Source organism: Lynx canadensis, chromosome D3 (genome assembly GCF_007474595.2).
Source record: "Lynx canadensis isolate LIC74 chromosome D3, mLynCan4.pri.v2, whole genome shotgun sequence".
In the NCBI taxonomy this organism is placed as follows: domain Eukaryota; kingdom Metazoa; phylum Chordata; class Mammalia; order Carnivora; family Felidae; genus Lynx; species Lynx canadensis.
The window spans coordinates 20,476,757-20,504,246 of NC_044314.2; the positions used below are offsets into that span (position 1 = coordinate 20,476,757).

The window sequence follows — 27,490 nt, forward strand, 5'->3', positions numbered from 1 at the left end:
CACCCAGGCGCCCCGATACTTGCATTTTTGCTCTACAACATTGCCTTGTATTTTACCCGTGTAAATACTGCAGCCGGAATGGTTTTAAACAGCATTGTAAAGTGTCAATCAATCTCTCACCGTTCAATATAAAAAAGAACACAACCGTCCCAGTTTGATTTCTCATGGACTTGTTATATTCCTTTTGAGTGGAAAGAGTTTGGTTTAATAATAGCATTAAGGTATTTCTTTACATTTTTCTTTCTCAATGTCAACATTTCTCTTATATTCTAACTAGAAAGTGACTTTATCACTTGTGGCCTTGATCCTTCACTATAAATTCATTTGCTACTTTTCTACCTTCTGACAGATGCCCTGTGAGCAGGTAGGGCTATGAAGATAAGGTCAGTAGTGTCCTTGGATACCAACTACTCAGTCTCACGTAGGAGAAGCAGGTGGAACAGAGGGAGAGCCAATGCCAAGAGAGAGACGAGCTGGCAGTTTGCACTCGGGATGGGCTGGAGGGGGGCAGGAGTTTGACTGAGCTGGGTACACTTCGATTATGGACTGGAAGAGAAGCAAAAAGTCTCCAGGCAAGTGAGGAGCGTAAAGACAACCTGTCTTGACCTGTCACCGAGCTACTTGGAAACCACACAGGAAAATGTCTCCCTGGGGTGGGTTGTAACAGTTGAAATTGACTCTGTAGCTCAAAACATATTTCTAATAGTATAAGAAGCATCTTTTGTGAATAGTTTGCAAGAATGACTTAGCAAACACACACACACACACATACACACACAGAGAAATAAAATTGTATCTTATTTTCTCCTAGGAAAAGAGAACACTGCTAGAAAAAAAACTGTCTTTGGAAAACAAGCTGCTACAACTCCAATCCAACGCTACATATGCTAAAAGGTTTGCAGATCTGCCTCCTATTAAAGCAGTTCCTGATTCCTTTCCCCTCTGCTGGTCCACTGGCCAGTGGACAGAAGGCTCCCACCTTCTAAGGAGACAGGAAGACTGAAAGCACAGGATGAAGGGAGATTGCTTAATATTAACAGCCACATGCCCCCCCCCCCCCCCCGGGGAATCAGCAGCAGGGTGGTGCAGGGTTAATCATTCTGAAGAATGCAAGCCTGTTCCCTCCCTGTTTACCCTGGGTGCTAAAGAGGCTGCTGTTGAGGCCTTCATTCCCCCTGATGCTTCTGATTTTGTCAGTGGGTCTCTGCTATAGCCAGCATCAAGTAGGCTAGCCTACAAGTGGAATTGTAAGACTCTTTTGTGGTGCTCCCCAGCTTTGTAGAGAATGAAGGAACTACTCTGAAGGTATTCTCAGTTCTTTGGACTGACTTACAAATACTCATAATTCACAAGCTGTTACAGGGTACAGCCCTTAGTATGGGGGTACGTGGAGCATGGATATCACCCAGCTGCTGCATTATTTCACTGCTGTTAAAAAAATCCTCTGGAACATCATGTATGTGATAACTGATTACCTATAAAATTTCCTCACACTTTTTCCCTTCCCTTCCCTTCCCTTCCCTTCCCTTCCCTCCCCTCCCCTCCCCTCCCCTCCCCTTCCCTTCCTCCCCTCCCCTCCCCTCCCTTCCCTCCCCTCCCTCCCCTCCCTTCCCTCCCCTCCCCTGCTTCCCTCCCTCCCTCCCCTCCCTCCCTTCCCTCCCCTCCCCCTCCCCTCCCTTCCCTCCCCTCCCCTGCCTTCCGCTCCCCTCCCCTCCCCTCCCCTCCTTCCCTCCCCTCCCCTGGCCTTCCCTCCCCTCCCCTCCCTCCCCGCCCTTCCCTCCCCTCCCCTGCCTTCCCGTCCCCTCCCCTCCCCTCCCCTCCCTTCCCTCCCCTCCCCTGCCGTCCCTCCCCTCCCTCCCCTCCCCTGCCTTCCCTCCCCTCCCCTCCCCTCCCTTCCCTTCTAATTCTAATCCTGCCACTGTTGTTATATGTTCTAATATAAGGTTCAAAGTCAAGTCTATTTCAAGGTCTTATTTCACCTATCTGGAACTGTTGCTTCTTAGGATATCAGGAATTTTTATGAACCTCAGAATGTACGAAGTTTTATTCTCATTTATTCAATAATATATACTCAAAGATCTCTCTCTTTCTCTTGGTCTTTGGTTTATTGTTGTTTTTTTTTCTCTTTCTCTTTCCTTTCCAATTAACTGTCTTTCTCTTCTCATCTTTTTTTTTTTTAATTTTTTTTTTCAACGTTTATTTATTTTTGGGACAGAGAGAGACAGAGCATGAACGGGGGAGAGGCAGAGAGAGAGGGAGACACAGAATCGGAAACAGGCTCCAGGCTCTGAGCCATCAGCCCAGAGCCCGACACGGGGCTCGAACTCCCGGACCGCGAGATCGTGACCTGGCTGAAGTCGGACGCTTAACCGACTGCGCCACCCAGGCGCCCCTCTTCTCATCTTTCATAAACTTCTGCCTTCTGTCTGGCTCATATCCATCTATTGGACCACATATGCCGAAGTCCAGATCTGGGCTGACCCTGGCAATTGCCCATACGTATTCAGAACATACTGGAATACCGCTAATACTAATTTACACATATTCTTTGTGTACAGGCATAGAGCCCCAGCAGGGGACTTTCTAAGAGAGTGAAGTACAGCACTGTGCATCTCGTAGAGAATGAAGGAAATACTGTGGAAGACATCCATAGGTCTTCAGAATTACGTATACTCATAATTCTAAGTAAATCTGTGGAGTATCTTTTTTTTTTTTTTTTCTGCGAGAGTTTTTCCGTGTAGCAGGACTGCTGGCTGGTACTGTGTGCTTTCCATTAAGAGTTCAGACAACCTGAGTTTGATATTTTTTCTTTAAAGATGATTTTTATTGACAATAGGGTTTTTGTCAGCCTTTGAGCCCAAAGTGTAGCCATTTTGAAAACCAAACTGAGCTATTCTTTCTGTTCTATTATATATGAGCAGTTGTTATAAGGAATTCTCAGAAAGCTCTTAGGGAGGTTTTAGAAATATCTTGAGGGAAATGGATGTTTTGTGTTTCTAGAGAGGTGTTTGAACATCCAAGCTTATGCAATTTTCATAGAGTGTAGGCATCACAAATATTTATCTTCCTTATTACTTTGTCTGTGTGTAGAGGTATTCACTCTGCTAAATGACAAGAAAGTGAAATCAGTAGGTGTCAGATGCTTTTGGTTAAAGCAATAGAGACTTGGTTAAGCTACCACAAATAAGAAGATTTCTGTTAGGTGAAGATTGGATAGATATGGCCATAAAGAAGATGCATCTCTTGGGAAGACAGGAGGACCACACATCAGCACCAACTCTGTTTTTAAAAACCAGATTATTTTGTTGCTCCTATTCAGTCATGGGTGTTCTACAGTTTCATTCTTCCTCACTCTTTGTTTTTCCTGTATGATTTATTAACTTTTCTCAGTGGTTTTCTCCAGCTGGCTTGTATTCTCTGTAGTTTCCTTTCACATTGCAGAGGAAAGAGTCTGCCGGCCTAATACTACTTCCTGCTGGGCAGATCGCTCATGTTAACCATCCCCTATGTTGTCATCTAACCAATGGCTTTTTTAAAAAATTTTTTTTACATTTATCTATTTTTGAGAAACAGAGTGAGACAAAGTGTGAGCAGGGGAGGGGCAGAGAGAGAAGGAGACAGAGAATCCGAAGCAGGCTCCAGGCTCTGAGCAAGCAGTCAGTGCAGAGCCCGATGCAGGGCTTGAACCCACGAACTGTGAGATCATGACCTGAGCGGAAGTCGGAAGCTCAACCGACTGAGCCACCCGGGTGCCCCTAACCAATGGCCTTTTGGCAGGCACCAACTCCCAGGCCTACGGGTGGTCTTCCCTTACCCCCAAAATAGCCTGTGGTAGCTCCTCTGAGCAGGGGGGTATGGGTGATTAAATTTTCCTTAGGCAGGATGGGTTTGACGGGTGCCATGACTTTCTGCCATTTTGATGAAAAGATTCATTATGGTCTAACTTGGTATTTTTAATATTAAAAAGCATCTCAGGGTGCCTGGGTAGCTTAGTCTGTTAAGCGTCCCAATTTGGCTCGAGTTGTGATCTTGCAGTTTGTGGGTTCGAGCCCCGCATCAAGCTATGTGCTGACAGCTCAGAACCTGGAGCCTTCTTCAGATTCTGTGTCTCCCTCTCTCTCTGCCCCTCTCCCACTTATGCTCGCTCTCTCTCTCTCTCTAAAATGAATAAATGTTAAAAAACTTTTTTTAATAAAAAAATTTTTTAAAAGCATCTCTAAAGAAGATGACTTTTAGGTATTTATAATTCAGGAGAAAGTGACAGTTTTTTTGTATATGGATATGAACATATAATTATAATACCTTATGCTAACCCTTACAGTTACTTTTAATGAGAGTTAAGAGATTTGGCAGAAGCATCTCATTAAAAACAAGGTTGAGTCCATATTTCTACTACCATCACTAATAAACCACCGCATGTATTATGTTTTGCTGTTGACAGATAGAATAACCCCAGGTACCTTATTTAATTTAATCCATTCTTAGCTTTTTAGGGAGAGAGCAGAGTTTCTAACTGGTGAAGCGATTACACAGCCTCTAGGGAGCTTGGGTTCTAGAATTCTTAGAGCAGTCTGTTCTCGTTTTGCTATGGAGGATATTTGACCTTCTTTCATTTCTGGAGACCTCTGGAGACTTTCCCTGGGACTGGTTTCCTAATTCCCCTGTGTGTCTATGAGCAGAAGGCAGTTTTCCAACCTGTCCCTCTGCCTTGTGATATAACAAACACAAAGGTCCATTTTAGAGTTATCCTTTTGAGAAACACAGGAGCTGTACCTCAGAAAAATCCTCTACAAAAGAATAACATGATGTCAGAAAACAATTCAGTCAAAGCCATTGTAAGTTTGGAGTAGAGGGCAATGCGGTTGAATAATGTTGCCCTCTGATGGTGTAAGTTAACCCTAAGATAGGTTTTAAAGTATCCTGATGAATGGACACACTGGAGACAATTCTCCATTAATTCAATTTCCTTTGGCCAAGTGATTGGCAGACATTGGTCATCAAAGCAATTGAGGGTTTGCTTCTCGCCAAGTACTTATGCTATACTGGTCCCATATTACTAAAGGCTAAGCCATTCGTTTTTACATTTCTACAAGTTAAAGATAAGATTGGTGCTCTGAATGCAGAGAGGATTCCCAATTCCCTTCCTCAAAAGGATAGGGCCAAGCTTTTCCTCTCTTGTTGATGGGGCATTTTTTTGTCTGCTCCCATTGGCATTTCCAGGCTGCAGATTTTTTCAGCTCCGAGTCTGGGATATATGAGGCAAAAAGAAAACCCAGAGAACTCAACATTGTGTTGTTCCTTGGATTCTCAGGTCTTGAGCTGATCTGCCTTCTTCTCCACCTTCCAGAGTCGTCTTGTGTTTTTGGTTGTACTCAGTGGGAAGAGTAGGGAAAAATACACCTGCATCTTCCCAGTGTAAGTTTTTCAAAGGTATTTTAATTTCAGTATTTTAATTTACTTTATATTTATATTGAGACGCTGGGAGGCAGAGCGTGAATCAGATATTTGTTAGGGCTTGGTATCCTTTTCTAGGCCTGGCCTTTGTAATGTTTTCTTCCTGCTGTTTTGCGTTAGTACCTCTTTATTAAGGTTGAGTGCTTTCGCTGAAAGATAAAGAGCGGAGATTAAAGGGAGCTCAAATGGCAGCTGATTTCAGTATATTCCCACACTTAAAGACCTTAAGTGGGTGACTAGGTTTCATATTTATTGGACAATCCTAAGAGAGAATTCTTCCGATTTATATTAGTCCCTGTTCTATGTATTAATACAGATAAGCCTGAAATGAAAGCCCTGTGTTTTCAAGAATGCTGCTAGAAATATTTTTCTTCCACCTTGAGACCTCTTTCAGATTTTTATTTATCTACAGTGACTTCTATGGTAACGCCGTCGTGGAATAGGTGGAGAAATTTCCTGAGCTTCATATTTTGAGGAGCGTAAGGTCCACCCCGCCCCATCTTCTAAAACCATCGTTTTTTCCCCTTTGGTCTGAGTTCTGGGTCATCGAAAGACACAATGAGACCATTTTGAATACTGGTCTTCAATATTTTTACAAGTTTATATTTTATTTTTAAATTTTCTTATGGGTTTGTGAACAGTTTATAAATATTCAAAGCCAGCCTGCCTCTGTAAGGAATCCTGAGTTCTTTCTCGCTATTTCCCAGGAAGTCCTGAGTGACTCCTCCTTCCTTCTTCTCTCTGTTTTGCCTCTTCACCGGAGCAGTTTTGAGTCTTAGCACCAGCTGTTGGGCAGACCTTTGTCTGCCTTCTCTGCCCCATATGTCCTAAACTCCTCTTTTTTGGGCAGTGCCTCTTCAAGTCCCTTTCTAATTTTTCTACTGGGGTATCTGTCTTGTTTATGGGTAGATGTGGTCCTTATAGATCCCGAGTACAGTGCCTTTATTAGTCATTTCAGTTCAATATTCTGAGGCTATCCTCTACCCTCTCATTTGATGATTAGAAGATTTTCATTTTTGTCTAGTCAAAATTAACTTTGTGGCTAATACTGTCTTGAGTGCTATTTTAAAAAACCTTTACCTATTGCAGATTCATGAAGGTGTTCTTCTATATTATATTCTAAAGGTCTTTGGGGTCTCCAGCTTATTTACAATCTACATGGAATTTCTTTTTCTTATGAAGTGAGGTCGGGATTAATTTTCTTTTTTTTTTTTAATATGAATGTAGAGTTGTCTCAGAACAACTGAAGTTGTCTCTTCATTTGTTGAAAAGACCATCCTTTTTATAAAATTCTGCAGAATCATCTTTGATATAAGTCAAGTCTATTGGCCTATCTCTGTAACATATATGTATATGTAAAATAAAAATGGCATGGATCTAGCATAATTTGTTTTATTAGCCTTCTATTGATGAACATTTAGCATTCCAATTTTTATGCTGTGAACGATAATGAACTACATTTTACATATATTTTGTGTAATTGCATGGTATTTTTATAGCATATATTATTTAATTCCATAGGATAAGTAAAGAGTAACGGCTAACATTATATAATATTGGTACTTATGCAAGACCTTCTGTAGTTTTATAGAAATTAATTTTTTCTACAGTGAAACAAACTATTTTTAAAGCTCTCTCATGCAAAACCAAAACAGGGGAACAATTAAAAGACTGTCTTAAGTATTACAAGTTGCCTGCAAGTTACTTGGCTTTGAGAGAGTATATTATACAGTAGGAGATATCGAGCCAACCTCAGTGGTTCATGGGCAGGCAGACTCATTGGCAACAACCTGGAGCCTATTGAAAAAGCAGAATCCCAAGCCCGACCCCAGCCTGCTGGATCAGATGTGCATTTTAACAAGATTCCCTCATGATTTAACAAGATCCTCCCATGCATATTAAGTTTGAGAAGCAATGTTTTAGTACATGATGTGAAACAAAATGAAACTCTCTTTTTTTTTTTCAAATGAGAATATGTTCTCTAGTGTCACATGAATGTCCATGACCTTTGCAATGTTTGTAGAGGCTATAAAAATCAGAATTGCAATTTCACTGGTGGTGGCTACTAACTATAAAACCTTAAGGGGCGCCTGGGTGGCGCAGTCGGTTAAGCGTCCGACTTCAGCCAGGTCACGATCTCGCGGTCCGTGAGTTCGAGCCCCGCGTCAGGCTCTGGGCTGATGGCTCAGAGCCTGGAGCCTGTTTCCGATTCTGTGTCTCCCTCTCTCTCTGCCCCTCCCCCGTTCATGCTCTGTCTCTCTCTGTCCCAAAAATAAATAAACGTTGAAAAAAAAATTTAAAAAAAAACCTTAATAGCTACAAAACTTAATATATTACTGTGTAAAAGCTTATTTTCCCAAAGCATATTCACTAACCTCTTTAAGTATATTCCTGTAAAGTAATGAAAGTAGGGATTATTCCGTCTGCTATGTGACTGTCACAATGCTTCCAAGCTTGGTGACCTGGCCACAATGCATGCTGCCTCAAAACTAAAATAATATTGGCAAGAAGAAAATACTGGCAAGTCAAAAGCTGTATAATCAGTTCCAGTTACCTAAGTGGAGTTTTGGAAAAGTATGAATAATCTAAATTCAAACATCATCCATCTTGTTTTCACAATGGTTGATGTGGACTCAAAATATTAGCTGGAATTTAATTTCCTTTTTTTTATGCTCTATTTATAGGTGGTAGAATACCCAAAGTAGGAAGCCGAAATAATAATAGTAATAATGATGATGATAATAATAAAAGACAAACACAGTCAATCCACAACACACACCAACTGTGTATCATTAGAAATTGGTTTCTCATTGTATATAAAATCTGCATTCCTGGCCCCCCATATTCTAGCTCTGCTATCCTTACATACTTATCTGTGCATCCCACTGAGTTCTAGATCTGTGGGTGCTCATAGGCACGACAGGTTAGATATGTGAGCGCTTCATCTGGCTCAATACAGGTTGACTCAACTACCTCCTGGAGGGAGGGAAGTCACAGATGGCCAGGAGGGAGTTGTTGACATGAATGGATATTCTCATTCAAGTTCGTGTCTGAGCTCATCAGAGACCGCTTTGTGGCTATTTATCTTCAGTGTCTTGTGTGGCATATGGGGCCCCCAGCGTCTTTCCCCGCGATGCCCAGTAACAGGGTCGTGTGTGAGGACAGCCTGGCAGCTTAGCTGTAAAAATGAGCTGCTCCGTGCTTCAGCAAATCTTTCTTTTTCCTTTTGTGTTTCCAGTTGCCACGATCTTCAAATGGAGATTGCCCTTCTCCAGGAGCAGACCTCTCATCTGCAGTTTGTGATTCATTCCCAACATCAGAACCTGCGCAGCGTCATCCAGGAGGTCAGATTAATCAAGTGTGTTTCTCTGGTAGATGGGATGTTTACAGTGTGAAGACCGAATACAGGCAGCTTGTCTGGACCTTACAAGCAGTGAGATTCTTCTCCCCGCTGACATTTCCTTTTTATTCCCAGGCAGCATGACCCTGTGTTCAATGCCTTCTTTTGTCTCTATGTCAACACCTGTGGTGTTCTCAATGAAGATATCTGGGAAATTGTGTTTAACTGCTCTTTAGTTGTTTCCATGATTTTTTAAAAGGGGTTCTGAGCCAGAGAATGTACACTGTTTTTTTAGACGATTTTGGAGGTTAGAAGCTTCAGCCTTTTCTGAGGACACGATGATCTGTTTTTATAACCTCATAAACAGCAAATTTACTTAGTAGGTGTGTGGGGACAGGGGTGTAGCCTGGCCATTCTTCTCTGGAAACGTCCTGGCAGGTGAAAGAGAAGAGGTAATTGCGGTAGCAGCCAGATGGACGGTGGATTGTGTACACATCCAGTTTATTTCAAGGTATCTATTGATCTGGTTTGAGGGCTCTGCTTTAGACTTAAAATTAGACCTTCCATCATTTTTTACTACCTAATATTTGTTTCCAAAAGGAATCCTCCCAAATACCTCTCATACCACCCCGACACAAATAAAACATTTGGCTAGGACCTCACCAAAAGCGCAGAGAATTGAGTCATGGCACTTGAGAGCCCGGAGGGACTTAGAAGGTATCCCAGATTCTCATTTTCCAGATGAGAAAACTGAGGCTCAGAGTGGTTCAGTGACAGAAATGACAGTGGCGGAATCGGCCTTAGAACCCCTGGGTTTCTTCTCTTCCCGCTCTGTTCTGGTCTTCATACCCCACCTCCCCAGTTCCGCATTGTTTCTTGGCAGATGCTTTTCTTCCCAAGCAAAGCAGGCTCAGCTCGTGATGCCACAGACTGACCAGATCTCTGCCTCGGGGAGCTTCCCCGTGCCAGGCAGTGGCCTTGTGTGACGGCCACCCACCTCTGTACCCTCAGTAGGAAAACGTTATGCGGTGGAGACAGTGATGGCCAAAGCTGCTTCCCACAGGATGTGTGCCCGCTGGATTCGGTTTAAACAGGTTTTCCAAAGATGACAGTGTTTAATAGGACTGCCCACGTGCTCTCCTCCCTAGGTGCCAATGTGCCCTGCTATTTCCTGCAACCTGCTGAGCCCGCTAATGCTTTGGGATTTAATTTTTTAACTTGATGGGCGCCAGTTGACCCTAAAAACCTGTGCAATTTCTGACTTAAGTAACTTCCCTGTTGTCTGACGAGATTCTTCCAATTGTGTTTCCTAATTCTTAGATGGAAGGATTAAAAACTAATTTGAAAGAACAAGATAAAAGGATTGAAAATCTGAAAGAAAAAGTTAACATACTTGAAGCCCAGGTAAGGAGGGAATGTGATGTATATTTCAGTATGATTGATTGCGGGTGAGTGTGTGTGTGGGTTCTCGGTGTCTCCATGAGCCTGTGTGTGGATGTGTCGTGTGTGCTCGTGTGCCACTGTGACACAGTGAGTCTGTGTGTGCACGGGTGTGTGTGTCATTGTGCCTGAGTATCTCTGTGTGAGTGTACTTGTGTCTGTGTGTATATATGAGCATCTTTTTGTGAGTGTGGGTAGATGTGTGTCTTCTATGCATAAGAAATTATAGATTTGTGGGAGAGGTACTCTTAATAACATTAAAGTATTAAACATTATTTTATAACATTAAATACTATTAAATAACTGTGGAAAGCTCACCCAAATATTCCAGAATGCTTGCTATATTGGGGAGATACAAAATAACATGTGGACGTGAGTTAGAAGCCTGGTCAAGACCACCTTGTGTGAATTCAGACCCAGCCAGGTAGCTGGCTTTGCTGTCTTACATCTTTGTCTCTTTCCTGCCCTGAGATGTCCTTTTTTCTCCTCTTTTTTTTTTTAATTTTTTAATGTTTACTTACTTTTGAGAGAGAGAAACAGAGTGTGAGCAGGCAATGGGCAGAGAGAGGGAGACGCAGAATCCAAAGCGGGCTCCAGGCTGTCAGCGCAAAGCCTGATGTGGGGCTCGAACTCACAAACCACAGGATCTTGACCTGAGCCAACGTCGGACGCTTAACCGACTGAGCCACCCAGGTGCTCCTCTCTTTCCTCCTCATTTATCTTTCACATCGATCGCGGCTTCCGCCCTTTGCATCAGGGCTCACCCACTTCAAGAAGCCTGTTGTAATTTTCTTATTTTTCAGTGTTTTGAAACCTGAAGCCTAGCATAACGCTTCATAATTTACCATCAGAAACGTGCTTTTCTTCCCGCCCGCTCATCTCCGATTCACTAGGAAGGCCCTTTATACACTTTCGGCTACAGACCCAGGCTCGGCTGTGCCCCACCTCCCAGCAAGTGCCGCAAAGCCCACACAGGGGTGGCTGGAGTGCCCAAGATGCCACAGCTGCGTCCACCTGGGCTCTAGCCAGTGCTCAGGGCCACCGCTTCCTTCTCTGTCAGAGACTCATCATTCGCCGCCTGGACGGGTCAGCTTTTCTACTTCATTCTTCTGTGTTTCGACTTCCTGCCATGCACTCCTGTCCCAAGGAACACAGAGATGCTCTGACTTCCACTAGATTTCTCCTCCTCTCTGGGGGCTTTTCTCCCCCCACAGGGTAGCCCAGGGAGGAGCTGCACCACCATACTCCCACCACACTGCCACACCGTTTCTCGCACCACCGTGTTCTTTCTGCTTTCCCCAAACATATCATAATAACATGAAGAGGCCGTAAATATGTTTACATCTTTACTTTTGTAACCATTGCCGTGTTTTGCCATGTCGACCTTCCCAGAGGACCACTGTTCTCTCTGTCCTGGAGGTTGGGGCCTCGAAGCCTTGGGCTTTTCTTAGATTTTCACCTTCTTTAGGTTACACGTGACTGGTTGATAAAAATACTTGCATCTCTGTGCAGCTGAAAAATGCAACGATTTTTCTGGAATAATTGGCTCAAAACTGGTTTCCCCTCCAGTGCCCAGTAACGGCTGGTCAGTCTCAAGGGGCCTCAGATGATGGGATTCATATCCCTTTGAGCCTCTTCCTCCCAAGAAAGATATCTAAGGGTATTTCCTCACAGCTTTGTGTACTTTTGGCAAACATATTGGCAAATGTTACTTGAGAGAATATTTTTTCTTTTATGATTTGTATGTAACTAATATATAGTCATTCGTTTCTATATAAATTAAGAAATATGGATAGCCAAGTATAATAAGAAAATTATGCAAACTGCCATCCATGAGTCAGCACAGTTGTGTATATCTGTTTTTCTATGGGACTCTTATGTGGCTGGTACATATGTGTGCATAGGTATTAAACATATAGACTATTTATGGCATAATGTCTATATCACTGTATTTTTATTTATTTAATTTATTTAGTTTATTTTAAGTGTTTATTTATTTTTGAGAGAGAGAGAGGTAGACAGGGAGGGGTGGGGAGAGATGGGGACAGAGGATCCGAAGCAGGCTCTGTGCCGACAGCAGAGAGCCTGATGCAGGGCTCCAACTCATGAACTGTGAGATCATGATCCGAGCTGAAGTCGTACACGTAACCAACTGAGCCACCCAGGAGCCCCTATTTCATTGTATTTTTAAGCTTTTATTCATTTCACTCATTTGCTCACATCATCAATCTTGTAGTTAATTCTATAAGTACCTATTGAGTGGCTTCTATGATGTAGATGCTAAGGTAGGGAAAACAATATTGAATAAAATAGACATAAGTGAGCCCTGCACTCTGGACTTTACTGCCTAGAGAGGGAGACAGACGCATAAATGAACACGTAACTTGAAATATTTTGGAAGCATTCTCCCAGAAAAGAACAAGATATTCTGAGAGAAAACACCTGGATAGAAGATTTAGATTGGTGGGTGGGAGCAAGCTCTCGAAGAAAATGAGTTTTAATCTGAGCTTAGTGGAAAACTGGGTGGTAGGGCAGGTCAGGCAGAAGGACAGGGAGCCATTGTGATTGCTTCTAATCCGAGAGTGGTATGTAATAGCATGGAATGACATTGGAAAAGTGGGAAGAGACCATGCCAAGGAGTCTTTTTCTCTATATAGCAATATATCAAGAAGTCTATGCTTACCAAACAGATTTCATTTGTATTATCTTTAAATGGCCACTATATTGATCTACAATAATTTAATTAACTCACTCCTTTTTGTTGGACCTTAGATTGTTTTTCAGTATTACAATTGTGGGGTTTTTGTTGTTGTTGTTTTGTTTTGTTTTGCATTTTTTTAATGTTTATTTATTTTTGAGAGAGAGAGACAGAGCATGAGCAGGGAGGGGCAGAGAGAGAGGGAGACACAGAATCTGAAGCAGTCTCCAGGTTCCAAACTGTCAGCACAGAGCCTGATGTGGGGCTTGAACTCATGAACTGCGAAATCATGACCTGAGCAGAAGTCGGACACTTAACCAACGGAGCCACCCAGGCACCCCTCAGTATTGCTTTTGTAAACAACACTGAATTCAACATCTTCATACAAAGATCACTAATCATTTATATATTTACTTCCTTCCTTAAGATAAATTTTTAGAAGCGGAATTGGTAACTCGGAGTATATCCATTTTTAAGGTTTTTGATAATGTGTTCTCTGACTTCTAGGTTTCTGCAGGATCAGTCATCTCCCTCAGTGGCCACAGGCCCACCTGCAGCTGCCTCTGCTCTGGCAGTCAACAGTCCTTCAGTCCTCATATTTCCAATCTGCTGATAGTCTTTTTCCCCCCTCTCTATCACTAAGGGATTTTAATACATAGAAATCATTTGTTATTATTTTAATAAAATATAAGAAGGGGGAGATGATAAACACATGTTCTCAGATTCCCATTTTGGACTGGGAATCTCATTTAAATCCAAGTTTACATGTAATTCATGAAGTTTGGTGTGAGGTAGGGATCTAACTTTTTAGTTGTCTCACTTTACTGAGAAGTCTGGGCTTTTTTCATGCATTTGAAATGCCTTTTATCCTAGACTGAACTTTCATGTTGGAAATCTGTTCCAATGGTGTATCTGCCTGTTTTGGCTCCAGTGCCCTCTTGCTTTACTCACTGCACTTTGGTAATACATTTTAATTGGAGAGATTACCTGTCTCTGGGCTTTCACTGCATGGTGGTTCTGGGTTTTGGGTCAGACGTAATGAAGTGCCAGCTGTCATCGCAGGATCAAGGTATCAGTGGTACTACCAGAACAATGTATTTGTTTCCCATGTACTATGTTTCTATTTTCTCAAAAATTCAGCAAATAATTGCTGATTAGCCACTTGGTATGATATGAGAAAGCAACAGATTTGTTCCCCTCGTGGAAACTTCTTGGTTGGCCACAGACTCTTTGCAGTGATGTGAAAGCACCTCTCAATACTGTCTCAGATTCTCTGTAGATAGCTTGATTCAAGCCACTATATATTAATGTTTTCTTTTACAAAAAGCCTTCAAACTATGGCACTATTGGATGAATGTCTTTATATATTCTCAAAATTTATTATCTTCTGTAGATAAATCTTTTCCTTCACAGCAAGGAATTTTACAGTAACCACTTCAGCTTTATAAAGTCCAAACCACATGAATTTAATTTATCCATCAAATAGTTATGTGTCTTTTTGATGTACCAGGAAATGTTTCAAATGTTGAGTATATGGGTAATGCACAGAACAGACTGTCCCTGACCTCATCTAGCTTATACTTTATTTGAAAATACAGATAATCGAGGCACCTGGGTGGCTCAGTCGGTTGAGCGGCCGACTTCGGCTCAGGTCACAATCTCGCGGTCCGTGAGTTCGAGCCCCGCGTTGGGCTCTATGCTGACAGCTCGGAGCCTGGAGCCTGTTTCAGATTCTGTGTCTCCCTCTCTCTGACCCTCCCCAATTCGTGCTCTGTCTCTCTCTGTCTCAAAAATAAATAAACGTTAAAAAAACATACAGATAATAACACACAAACAAGTAAATAAACAATTGGGGAGAATAAGTGTTCTGAAAAGTGTAGAATATGACAATATGTTAGAGAGTGATGGGAATCAGGAAAAGCATCTCTGGACCTGTGATATTTGACCACGTACTTGAATTTAGTGAGTGCTTGAGCCATGGTTAGCCTATTTCTGGTCTGGTCCTAGTCAGTGATTATTATGAAGTTCTTAACTGGGATGATATATGCAGGGGTAGGCTGGCATTCACTGCAAATTTAAGACCGCTGCCTATTTTAGAATCCATTATATAACAGGATGAATTGATTCCATTTATAAAAAGTGGTCACCTGAGCTTGAACAACCTGTGTAAGCACATCACCAGTCTAAACCACACAGACAGCATAGTTTTCTCATCCATACCAGAAGCATTCATCTCTTTTTAGGCATGCTTACATGCTTCATTTTATTTAATCCTCAAAACTACTCTGGGAGAAAGTTATTACTACATTTCATAAGTGATTAAACTGAGATTCAGAGAAGTTAAGAAACTCGTTCAACATCACTTTGCTGCATTGGAGTCTTCTTGCCTTGGAAGCACCTGCTCCCCTCCCCCCATCACCACCACAAAATCTGTTTATCTGAGTGATTAAATTAAGTGTGTGCTCAGGGGGTGTGTATGTGCATGTGCTTATATTAATGTGTGAAATATATGTGTGTACATACATTATGTGTTTAGAAATGAAGTCATTAAATTTGCCAGACCTTTTACATTTATTTTAGTCATGGTCACATTTCCTATATTAAAATGTTTTCCATTTTCCAGTTTGTTGAGTCATGGTAACAAATACTTTTTTTGGTAACAAATACTTTTTTCTGTGACATTCTTTCTGTTCTAGCAGGGTATTTTTCCCCCCTCTCTGCAAGGGAGAGATATACACTCATATAACTCTATTCTTTAAAAAAACAATCTTTGGGGTGTCTGAGTGGCTCAGTAAGTTAAGCATCAGACTCTTGATTTCGGCTCAGGTCATGATCTCATGGTTCATGGGATTGTGCCCCTCATTGGGCTCTGTGCTTAAAGGACAGAGCCTTCATGGGATTCTCTCTCTCCCTCTCTCTCTCTCTCTGCTCCTTTCTGCTTGCGCTCTCTCTCTCTCTCTCTCTGTCTCTCTCTCAAAATAAATAAATAAATATTAAAAAGCTTTAAGGTTTAAAAAATTTTTTTAATATCACTGGAAAATTTCTGCTTAACTCTACCGAAATTATTTTTCTTTCTACTTTTGTATGATATCTTTATCATCTTAATCTTCAGCTCTGACATTCCTCTCACATTTCATGCATTTCATGCATTTTTAGCTTCTTCACTAATGACCTGCTGATAGGGAAATGTGTCTTCAGAAATCATACCATTTTCTAAACTTTGAAGATTATCTTATTTTATATAACCATCATCATCCCTAACATTTAATTTAACAAGAATGTGTTGGTAGAAAGTATGCAAAAAATTAGGCTCTCTTGTAAAATCATGTCAATAAACTATCCTTGGATAGAGTCATAAAAAAGCAGACATATTCTGGTCATTGATTTGTAGTTTTGTTAAGTAACGATGTAATAAAACTCGTGGATATGGCTGTCCTAATTAAAGGAAAAACTATGAAAGCCCATGAATCAAAAATAAGTATCTAAATCTAGCCAATGAAATAAATCAGCATGGAAGTTGAGATAAATGAAAATAAAGACAGTCTAATATGATAACTCCTATGCTTTTGTACTGTTTGGTACTCAGCAACTTGAGAAACTAGGAATTCGTTTTGGACAAAATCCCAGTAGTCTCTACATAATTGTCCAGCCTGGATTATTTTAGTATTTGTTGTCATCATGATGTGATTTGAATTGCTTCCTAACTTGCAGAGTATTGTATAGAGAGGAGTTTTTCTCAGCAACATACTTGGTCAATGATATGTGCTTACACTTGTTTGGAGTGTATATTAGCTTTACCTCCATTATACAAGGAACATCTTTATTATCAGTTTATTAAATCTAAAGTACATTTCCTACATGAGACTTTAGTTAAGTGCTTGACTCTTGAAACGTCACAGTGAATGATCAATGTGTGTGAAGACTTTTGTTCCATTTTTTAGTTATTACGCAGTACAGATGCTGAGGGATATGAAGGGGCAAAATCCACATCTTGTCTCAGCTTTCCTTACTTCAATGGTTCTTCATCTTTTTTAAGAATTATTTTAAATTTTATTGAAATCCAAGTTAGTTAACATGTAGCGTAATAATGATTTCAGGAGAATTTAGTGATTCATCACTTACATATAACACCCAGTGCTCATATCAACAAGCGCCCTCCTTAATGCCCATCCCCCATCTAACCCATCCCCCCACCCACCACTCCTCCAGCAACCCTCTGTTTGTTCTCTGTATAAGAGTTTCTTATGGTTTGCCTCCCTCTATGTTTTTATCTTAGTTTCTTCATCTTAGCAGCACATTAGAATTACCTATGGAGTCTTGAAAAGTCTTGAACCCAGACTGCAACAAAGTTAAACAGAATCTCTCGGATGAGACTCTAGATTCATTAGTTTTTAAATCTCTCCAGATAATTCCAATATACAACCAACACTGAAAACCAGCACTTTAATCCAGTGGTTCTCAAACTTGAACAGACGTCAGAGTCATCTTAAAACACATAAACACTTAAAACTTTAAGAAGTGAGCTTCTTAAAACACATTCCTTGGCTACCCTGAGTTTCTCAGTAGGTCTTATTGGAGATTGAGGGTAGGTAGTTCTAGTAAGTTCTCGGGTGACGCTGATATTGCTGATATCCCAAGATCACACTTTAAGAACCTTTTTCTCCCTTCTTTTCCACCTAGGCCATTTCATTTTGTCTTCAAGGTCCAACTGAAATCTCCTTGTGTATGAAAATATCATAAATTATTCTGCTCACTGATTTCTGTTATACCTTTTACATAGTGATTAATTACCTACTGCCTCGGGAATCTCCTGAACTTTTTATTTTTTAATGTTTACATGTTTGTTTTATCACTTCCACCATGCCGTGTATACTGTATACTGGCAAGGAAGATCCATGCTTTCACATTCCCTCTGCCCATGGGTTGGTGCCATAGACATGGCAGAAACTAACTGGATAGATGGATGGATAGGTGGATGGATGCAGATTAATTATTGATTAATTTCCTGACGGTTTCCTTTCTTCTGTTTCATGTTTATCAGACCTGAAATCCCTTCAGAAATCATTGAATCTCTGTGTCTCCTGGGGCTCACCATTTACTTATTTGTAATATAAGGAGGCTGAGCTAATTCTTCTGGTTACAGAAAAAGAACACCTTTCAGGGAAAAGAGCATAGGATTTGGAGTCACACAGGATTGCATAAAGCTTGCACATTTGAACAGAATCCTGCATATACAATGTGTGGGTTATCAGAAACAAGTTACCTAAACAATTTGAGTTTTGCCAGGCTTATTTCTTTAATATGCATAAGAATAAAAGTTATCAAAGAATAGATATATGGAAAGCACCTGGAAAACGTCTTGACATTTGCTAGGCATGCATAACTATTACACCTCTTGCTTCCATGAAAATTCTAACATGTTTCCCCAAAACATGCATTTTCGTGTTTGCTTGCTCCAAACCGTCTGGTGGACTTTTAGGAAATACCTTTTAAACTTCAATATGACACTTTAACTCCTTAGTTTCCTAATAGGTATTGGAGCTGGTTCTTTTAAAGCTATAGCACCCCCTGTCAACCTCCCACCGAGCCACCCTTCAGTCCCAGACCCTACTATACTGGTGTATCCTTTAAACACCTCTGGCTTGCCAGTGCAGCCAACTGACAACCGTGAGCATGATGCTTCGCTGTTTTAAGTCTCATTTTCCAGATCTGTTGAATGGATGTGCTTGGTGTGACTATGCTGTAGAGGAGACAGTGGCACTGCAGCAGAAGGACATGACTTTGAACCCTGGTTCTGCCAGGAACAAGCCGTTGGGCACTTAAGCTCTTTGGACCTCAGTTTTTAGTTATAAAAATGGCACTTGGACTAGAAAATCTTAAGTCTTAAGAATCTGTGCCAGACACTGGGCACAGTACATATTGAATATCTCATTTCAGAACCTGTGAAGAAAAAAACGATGATTCCACTTTACAGATGAGGACATTGGGCTCAGAGAGGTTAGGCAAACTAAGTGAGGTCACAAAGCTATCAAGTGGCTGTGCTAGGATTTGTACCTGAGAAATGAAACTGTTGCCTTCCTTATTGTCAGCCATTGCATTATCTCCCAGAATTATGAGTGTTTCCAGATTTAAAATATTATGATCATATGAGATTTTTCTTCCAACAACTTCAACATGGTAAGCAAGACATGTATTATTTACCACTAGTATAGAGATGAAGAAACGGAGGCTTCAGTGAGAAAATTGAGGCTAAAAATGCCATGAACTATATGGTAAAGAACAGATGGTGCTTATTTTCATGGAGTTTATAATCAAGAGATTGCACAAGAAAGACAAACATGTAATAAATATTGTGGGTGTCTTTAACAAGGTTCTTTAATAAAGTTATTTTGTGAAGTTCTTTGCAACTCTTTCTACATAAAAGAAACTGTAAAATCAAACATAGTTCAGCTGTTGAATTTCAGAGGCTAATGTAGAATACTCTATTTAATCCCTTGGAAAAGTATGCACTCTTCAAGATGTTTTTGTAATTTCAGAGATAATAGTGACTCTCAACCAGCTACATTCTGTGTTTTAACAGAGTGACTGAAACAACAAGCTTACTGCCAAGGAGTGATGTAGGTGGTGGGTTGATCAGAAGTATTAAGCATGTGGCTAATCAACGTGCTACCTATGTAATCTTTTTTTTTTTTTTCACTTTAGAATAAAGAACTAAAAACCAAGGTGGCACTTTGGTCTGAAACTCTTAGAACAACAGTATCCAAGGGTGTCTCTACAAGGTAAGTTTTTTCTTCCCCCACTGCCATCTGCCTTCACAGCTTTGTTGAACATTCATTCATGAATGTTGGCATCTATCCCACTTGAGAAATATTCCAATCTATTAATACTTATGTAATCACTTGTTTACTGTCTGTTTCCCAGTTCTTGAGAACTGGACCTGTGTTATTTGTTCAGCATTGAATCCTCAAAGCCTAACATATAAATACTTACTGAATAAATGAATGAATAAATTTAGATATCTTTTCTTGCTTTGTGCCATAAAATAAGCCAGGTATCTGCTTCAACTCTTTCTACAAGCAGTACACATCATCTTCCCTATTGTCCTTGTTTTTCTGTTACTCCTGTTTTCTGTAGCATTGATGAACACTTTAATTATAAATTGTATTTATTTAAATGTCCATGACTGTATCTCAAACCAGGTAGATTGTAAATGTCAAGAAGGCAGGAATGGTTCCTTGTATTTCACTTTATTTCCTGCATTGCTAAGGGCAAGAGTCTTCAATAACTACCTAATAATGACTGAATCAAGCAATGATAATGACCCACTACAGCAATCAAAACGATAGTTGAAACCATCAAAGTCACTTTCTAATGGTGACAGAATCTGAAGTGACAAGTTGTAAAAAAAGAAAAAAAAAGACTTCTGGGCTCAAATCTTATTTCCATAATACTCTATGAAATTATCACTTAAAAGAAAACATAGTCTGTAATTACATGAATCATTTAAAAAGTGATTAAAAACTTCCTGTTCTAGCAGCTTTTGAATTTCCCAGTCTAATCCCTCTAGGGCAGAAGCCTGTTTTCTGAAACTCTCTTCTGTTCCTTGCCTGAGGTAGAAAATCAGGCCCGCTGTGATGAGTATCAGTCCAAGAATTCAGGTGGGTCCATCTCCCTTGGCAGAACTCCCTGCAGCCTTGCTTCCCTTTGCTAATGGTATATGTAATGAGAGATGAGATGAAGCCATTCTGAATAGATTCTTCTAAAATTGTCAGTCCCCCTGATGCGAAGTTATCCACTTTTTGGCCAGTAGCCCTGAAACTTCCAATAAAGAAAAGAAATTAAGCCCCAGAAATATTACAGGAGGAAGTGAAATACCCACATTTCAGAAGCAGTGAGAGAAGTAGTCACTTCAGTGGGGGAAGAAATGAAGAGTCCAGAACAGAAGAGCAAGCATGACTTTCCAAGGAAAAGGAATACAATTGATTTTTTTGTTCCCTTACCAGATACCAGTCCCCTTGGGGTGGTGAGGCATCAGCTGTTTTGACCCCGTAGGGAACGCAGCCAGAGTGGAGTGAAGGAGAGATCAACTGCTTGTCTATTGTAACTACTCCAGTATTGAATGCAGAGACTCTAGCCCGTACAGAGGGAATGTGCTGGAAAGAATGACTTCTATGGCCAATTCTTTAGTTGTAGTATATTCATTGTTAAACATCTTTTAGTTTTAAAGATTTCTTTTCTTTCTATGACTTGGTAGGTCTCATGTTTACAAAATGAAATATGGCCAATTGGCTGCTTTGAGAACGTAAGTGGTAGTATGATGTGGTAATTCTGGGTTCACCCATATGCAGTGGAATAATAACTCAAGGGAGAGACTGGAGTAGAAAAGTAGCTGTTCAGGGGGAAAATCATATGCATTTAAAAATTAATCCAGGCAAATCTCTTTAATTACCCACAAAATATAATTCTGTATCTCTCAGTAAATACTAAAAAGCAAGGTGGTGTCTTTGAGCATTAAAACATATAGATGTTAACACCAGAAAGGGTGTTTGCTGGAGATTCAGGGTCATGTTCTTAGACAAAAACAGCAACAACAAAATGCACATACAAACGTGTGTGTGTGTGTGTGTGTATACACACATATATACATACATATATATTGTAAATACTGGAATCACACAGTGAGGGGAGAAGTTCAGACTTGAGAAGCCCACGGGACTCAAACATCCTGGCAGGAGGGTTGATTCGTGTTTCCTGTCTCCAGGTCACCCCAATGCATGCCTTCACTGCATGGAATGGCAGATATAGTCTCTAATTCTCTCTCACTTCCCCTCTTCCTCACTCTTGTCCCTCTACAACTAGCTGAATTTACATAAGTTAGATGCTTCCACAGTATGATTCTATCATGTCTCATGGGGAATTAGTCAGTCAACCAATTAACCACCAGATCTCTTAGATTAAAGCAATTAGTTCATATTTGGTCGTATAGCGGTGGTGGAGATGGAAATGGTGGTGATACACCAATTACATCACTAAAGTTTAATGTGCTCTCTATCAATAATTATTTGATCTTTTCTATAGTGAATTGAAGACTGAAGGCACTACGCCCTATCTGATGTTGATCAGGCTCCAGAAATGAGCTGACTAGCTGAAGATCTCAATAAGGAAGATCACTATGTGGGTCTTATTTATTCCTTGAAACACAGACTAAATGTGCAAGTTAAAATGGCTCACTGGCAGTATTCAATGGGATTTATTATACGTCAACGGCTCTGCAGGAAGAGGACACTCCAGAAAATCAAACAAATGTATATTCAAGGCAAGGAACTCTTCCTTCAAAACTTAGTGAATGGGTGAAGAGACCTGGGGCATTTGATGGAAGATGAATTTTTTTTTAAACTTCAAAAAGAATCTGAATATTTTTTGCAGATTTTTGCTGAAGGGAGTGGTTTAAGGTTGTCAACTATAACCTTCTGATAGTGGTTTTTATGTATATAAATGGAAGAGTGTATGTACATGTGTGTGAATAAATGATATATTTTAAAGTTAAACAAGAAATATCCTAACATGAATTTATAAATTCATCTCCTGACCTATCATTAGTAGGAGAGTTATTCTCTATGGCATTATGGGCAGAAGTAGGTTCTTTTTAGCTAATTCCCCAATCCATCCAACCCTCCACTGCTAAGAATCACGGCATCTTACCGCACCTCTGGAAGCCATTGTTCTTCAGCTGGGATTGAGAATTGGTTGTGAGAGAAAACCCACAAGTAAGCATGAAGAAATGCAGTTTGTGACTCTGACCTGGTGCCTAATTTTCTTTATAAGATTCATTGTATTAGCTAAGAAAATATTTGGGGGAAAGAATAGGAACACAATGCCGTCAGCTCACACCTTCACAAAAATACGTGCATTGTGGGTTAAGAGGAACAGTGGCTACTGTCTATAGCTGGGAAGATTCTCCATCCATCGTATGTCCAGTGCCTTGGTGAAAGTGTGCTTGCATTTTGATACAGGCATTCATCACAGGTGAGTTTGTGCTTGCTATGAGGAAAACCAGACTCTAATTTGTAGAAGTGCAAACGGGCTAACAGGATAGAAGGCACTTGAACTGAATGAATAATGGGCAGACTTAGCCCTGCTGAAGGGTGAATTACCTGTAAGCCTTTTGATTATCCTCTCTGGTGTATGACTGTAAACATTTTCTCAGGAAAGCTGCTTCAAGCCTTTCAATGTGGAATGTGAAATGTCAGTATTATCTATGAAATATTTAAAAATACATTCAAATGAGATTAAGTGACGCATTTATAAATTCATTGACGTACTGTAATCCTTGAAATGTTGCGTAACTATATGTGTGCATTTCGTGAATCATGTTTTTATTGCTTGCTGGTTTTTCAGATGTAGTTATTTAATAACATTTATGACACGGCTCCGATGCCAGGAACAATTCTAAGTACTTTACCTGTATTAATTGCTTTAATCTACCCAAAAGACCTCAAAAGCAAGTCATACTATTATTACCATCTCACAGGGGTGGATGCTGTGAGGTCCGGTAATTTTCCCTGCTGCTACAATGGAGCGAGGATTTGGACCTCTTGATTTGGCTGTCAGTATTCCTTCTACCTGCTCGCTTGATGGTCTGAGATACTCCCACACTATAGAAATGCTTTTTCTTTTTGCTACTTTAATGACACAGCTTCCTTGTTGGCTATCTGCACCACCCTGTGAGTGACAGAAAGAACCTTTACTCATAAAGTAAATATTTTCCTGCAATAAGTTGGCCTTTCACCTACTTGGACTACCCTCATAAGAACGTAGTTCAGAACAACTTGCTAAAAATCTTCTAATTTTACATTTATTATCATGATCTTATACCACATGGAAGGCTTTTGGGCAGTGTATTTTCAGGCACATTTGTGGGAGATTGGGATCATGAATTCTGCTTCAAGCATTTGCAGGGTAGTGTGTGAATTCACTTTTCACCTGGTGATCACTTAGGTTCCTCTTACACCTCAATCACCAAGCTGGATGTTAATAAATGCGAGATTTTGGAATGGATCCATTGAACAGACCTAACAACCAGAATGATTCCCATTAGAATAATGTATTCTAAAGACAAAAATAGGAAGACACTGCTGGATTTAATGTAGGTCTCACTCTGCTCATTTTTGTTTTGTTTTTTGTTTATTCTTTTTTTTAATATGAAATTTATTGTCAAATTGGTTTCCATACAACACCCAGTGCTCATCCCAACAGGTGCCCTCCTCAATACCCATCACCCACCCTCCCCCCATTCCCTCCCACCCCCCCATCAACCCTCAGTTTGTTCTCAGTTTTAAGAGTCTCTTATGTTTTGGCTCCCTCCCTCTCTAACCTTTTTTTTTTCCCTTCCCCTCCCCCATGGTCTTCTGTTAAGTTTCTCAGGATCCACATAAGAGTGAAAACATATGGTATCTGCCTTTCTCTGGAGGACTTATTTCACTTAGCATAACATCTTTGAACACGGAAAGTACCACTGGACGTGATACGGATAGGAGGTGCTCATGTGCCCTCCATGTTCACCTTAGAATGTTCTTTGGATTTCCTGAGACTAAGATCAAGCAGTTTCAGCAGCGTAAAAAGATCTGGACTCTTCAAATACAAAAATATTTTTTTAATAGCATCAGCAGTATCATTTATTTGTCATATATAGATTTTTCCTATATCTTTACTGTCTCAGCTTTTATCATTTGGAATGTTTTTGGAATAAATATTTCTGAGCCATAAAACAAACAATTACAATGGAGAATAAAAAGTATTAATCTGAAAGTAGTATCACACGAGAAATACAGGAAAAGAAATACCAGTTCAGTTGTAGCCTAAATAATTGTGCTTATAATTATACTAATTAATACATTAGATAAGAAGGCCTGAAGTGGACCTTGAAGTGAATATATGAAGGTAGAAATGAAAAGAAACAGTTTCACTTTGATTACATATATCATTACGAATTACCATTAGGAAATGTTCAAGCAACAACAAAGAGAAACGTTTAAATAATTGGTGTAATACATCTATCTTTTGAATAATTGTTTACAATAAAGAAATTGATATCGTATTTTGTTTATTTTTTGTTTTTTCTTTTTACATTAAAATTATGATGTATAAGTAAGGGTGCCTGGGTGGCTCAGTTGATTAAGTGTTGACTTCAGCTCAGGTCATGATCCCATGGTTCTTGAGTCTGAGCCCCGCATCTAGCTCTGTGCTGACAGCTCAGAGCCTGGAACCTGCTTTGGATTCTGTGTCTCCCTCTCTCTCTGCCCCTCTCCTGCTTGTGCTCTGCCTCTTTGTCTCTCAAAAATAAACATTTTAAAAAAATAAATAAAGTAAAATAATTATGCATAAGTAAATTAAGCCATTTTTATTTGATTGTTCATGACAATAAAATCCATAATCAATGGATTGGTTTTGCTAGTGAACAGGTATTTAGATGACTCCCTGAATTTTTCTGCTAATTTTTTCTTGGGTCCAAATTAATGGGAAAAAGTAATCTATTAATATTTTATTCTGAATATGAAAAAATAGTAGCATTATAAAATTAAGAACACACTTTTCAAATTCTTTCATATTTCTTTACTTTCTTTACCTCTCCTTTGAGCCTGAGGTAATCATAGAATCCTCATCAATATTGATGTAAGGACCCATTCCATCAAGAACTGAAAATTCCTTCAACTGATGTCATAATCATTTTAATTCCTCCCTTCCACCTTTTTTGCTTCCTTCCATTTTTTTGGAGGGTGGGAAATCTTAAGATTCAGTAAAGACTTAGATAATCATATTTAATTGCTGTGTTATTATTAAAACATATACTTATAAGTGTTTAAAAATTGAAGTAGAATTACAGAAAATTGGTATTTATCCTAGGCATGCAAGGTTGATTTATCATTTGAAAATAAGTCAATGAGTGACACCTGGGTGGCTCAGTTGGTTGAGCTCCTGATTTTGGCTCAGGTCATGATCTCTTAGTTTGTGAGTTCAAGCTCCACACTGAACTCACTTCTGTCAGCACAGAGCCAGCTTCGGATCCTCTGCGCCACTTGCTCTCTGCCCCTCCCCCTGCTCATTCTGTCTCTCTCTCCCAAAATATTAAAAAAAAATCAATGTAAGTAACCATATACACATAATAAAGAAGAAAAATTATATAATTATTTTAATAAGTGAAGAAAAGTATCTGACAAAATTTAACACTCATTCATGATAAAAACTCAGCAAACTGGGAATAAGAAATTTTATCTTTCTGATAAACAGCATTTACAAAAAAGCCTTCAGTTCATATAACTAATGATGAAAGACTAATACTGAGATGCTTGCCCTCACCATTTTTCTTAAACATTGTACTCTAAGTCCTAGCCATTGGAATATGTCAAGAAAAAGAAAAAGGAAGAAAAGGCATACAAATTGGGAAGGAAAAGTAAAATGTCCATTGTTGTTCATACAATTGTTAATGTAGAAAACTTTAATGAATCTACCAAACAGCTACTAGAACTAGTAAGTAAAGTTAACAAGGTCACAGATTACAAAGTTGTAATTAGTGAAATTGAAATTAAACATATTAATAGTTTGGTATTGGTGAAAACATACACAAATATCTAAATGGATGGAAAGAAGTATCCATAAATAGACCCATCTATGTGATTTTTTTTTTTATGTGATTGATTTTTGACAAAGCTGTCAAGGCTATAGAAAGGAGACAGGAAAGTCTTCTAAACGGCATTGAAAATACTCCAAGTTGTTGTGGGGTTTTTTGTTGCTGTTGTTTATTTTTGAGAGAGAGAAAGAGTGTGACAGGGGCAGAGACAGGAAAAGACACAGAATCCGAAGCAGACTCCAGGCTCTGAGCCATCAGCACAGAGCCCTACATGGGGCTCGAACCCACGAACCGCGAGATCATGACCTGAGCCAAAGTCGGACTCTTAACTGAGCCACCCAGGCACCCCTACTGCAAGTTTTATATGTAAAAAAAAAATTAGCATCAATTCTTATCTCTCACAGTGTATAATTAACATGAAATGGACACTATACCTAAATGTAAAACGAAACTAAAATTTCTAGCAGAAAACACAGTCTCTTTGCAACACTTTGCAACCTTTGTGTTTAGTACACAAAGAACACAAACCATAAAAGAAAAAAAATTGATGATTGAACATTAAAATTCAAATATTGTGCTCTTTGAAAGACACCACTAAACAAATTTTAAAAAGCAACCTACAGAATGGGTGAAAATATTCACATGTATAGGATTTGTATTCAGAATATATAAAGAACTTTTAAAACAATGAGAAAGCAAACCAATAAACATATGGACAAAAATGTTCAGAGAGTCACTTCTTAAAACAAGATAGACAAATTACAAATACACATATGAAAAGATGCCTCATCCGTTGCCTATCAGGGGAATGCCAATGAAAACCACTAAGAAATAAATACCAAACACCCACTAAAACAGCTAAAATACAAACACCAGCCTTATTGAGCACGTGGAGAAACAAAATCATGTGCTAAAGGCGAGAATGCAAAAA

The 27,490-nt window shown here is 39.7% G+C and overlaps 1 protein-coding gene across 2 annotated transcripts in view; it reads left to right on the forward strand.

Moving 5' to 3' along the window:
• Window positions 1–24,092, forward strand: part of CCDC68 (coiled-coil domain containing 68) — a 48,034-nt gene extending 23,942 nt beyond the window's left edge. The window contains exons 8-13 of one of the 2 annotated variants that reach the window (XM_030292261.1): window positions 812–894; window positions 8,693–8,798; window positions 10,115–10,198; window positions 19,635–19,711; window positions 20,936–21,032; window positions 22,011–22,068. In XM_030292261.1, the coding sequence (XP_030148121.1) occupies window positions 812–894; window positions 8,693–8,798; window positions 10,115–10,198; window positions 19,635–19,711; window positions 20,936–20,984 (399 nt within the window). In that variant the 3' untranslated portion in view covers window positions 20,985–21,032; window positions 22,011–22,068. Of the gene's footprint in view, window positions 1–811; window positions 895–8,692; window positions 8,799–10,114; window positions 10,199–19,634; window positions 19,712–20,935; window positions 21,033–22,010 lie in introns of both variants that reach the window. The other variant, XM_030292260.1, reaches the window with a different exon arrangement.
• Window positions 24,093–27,490: the final 3,398 nt, after the last annotated feature.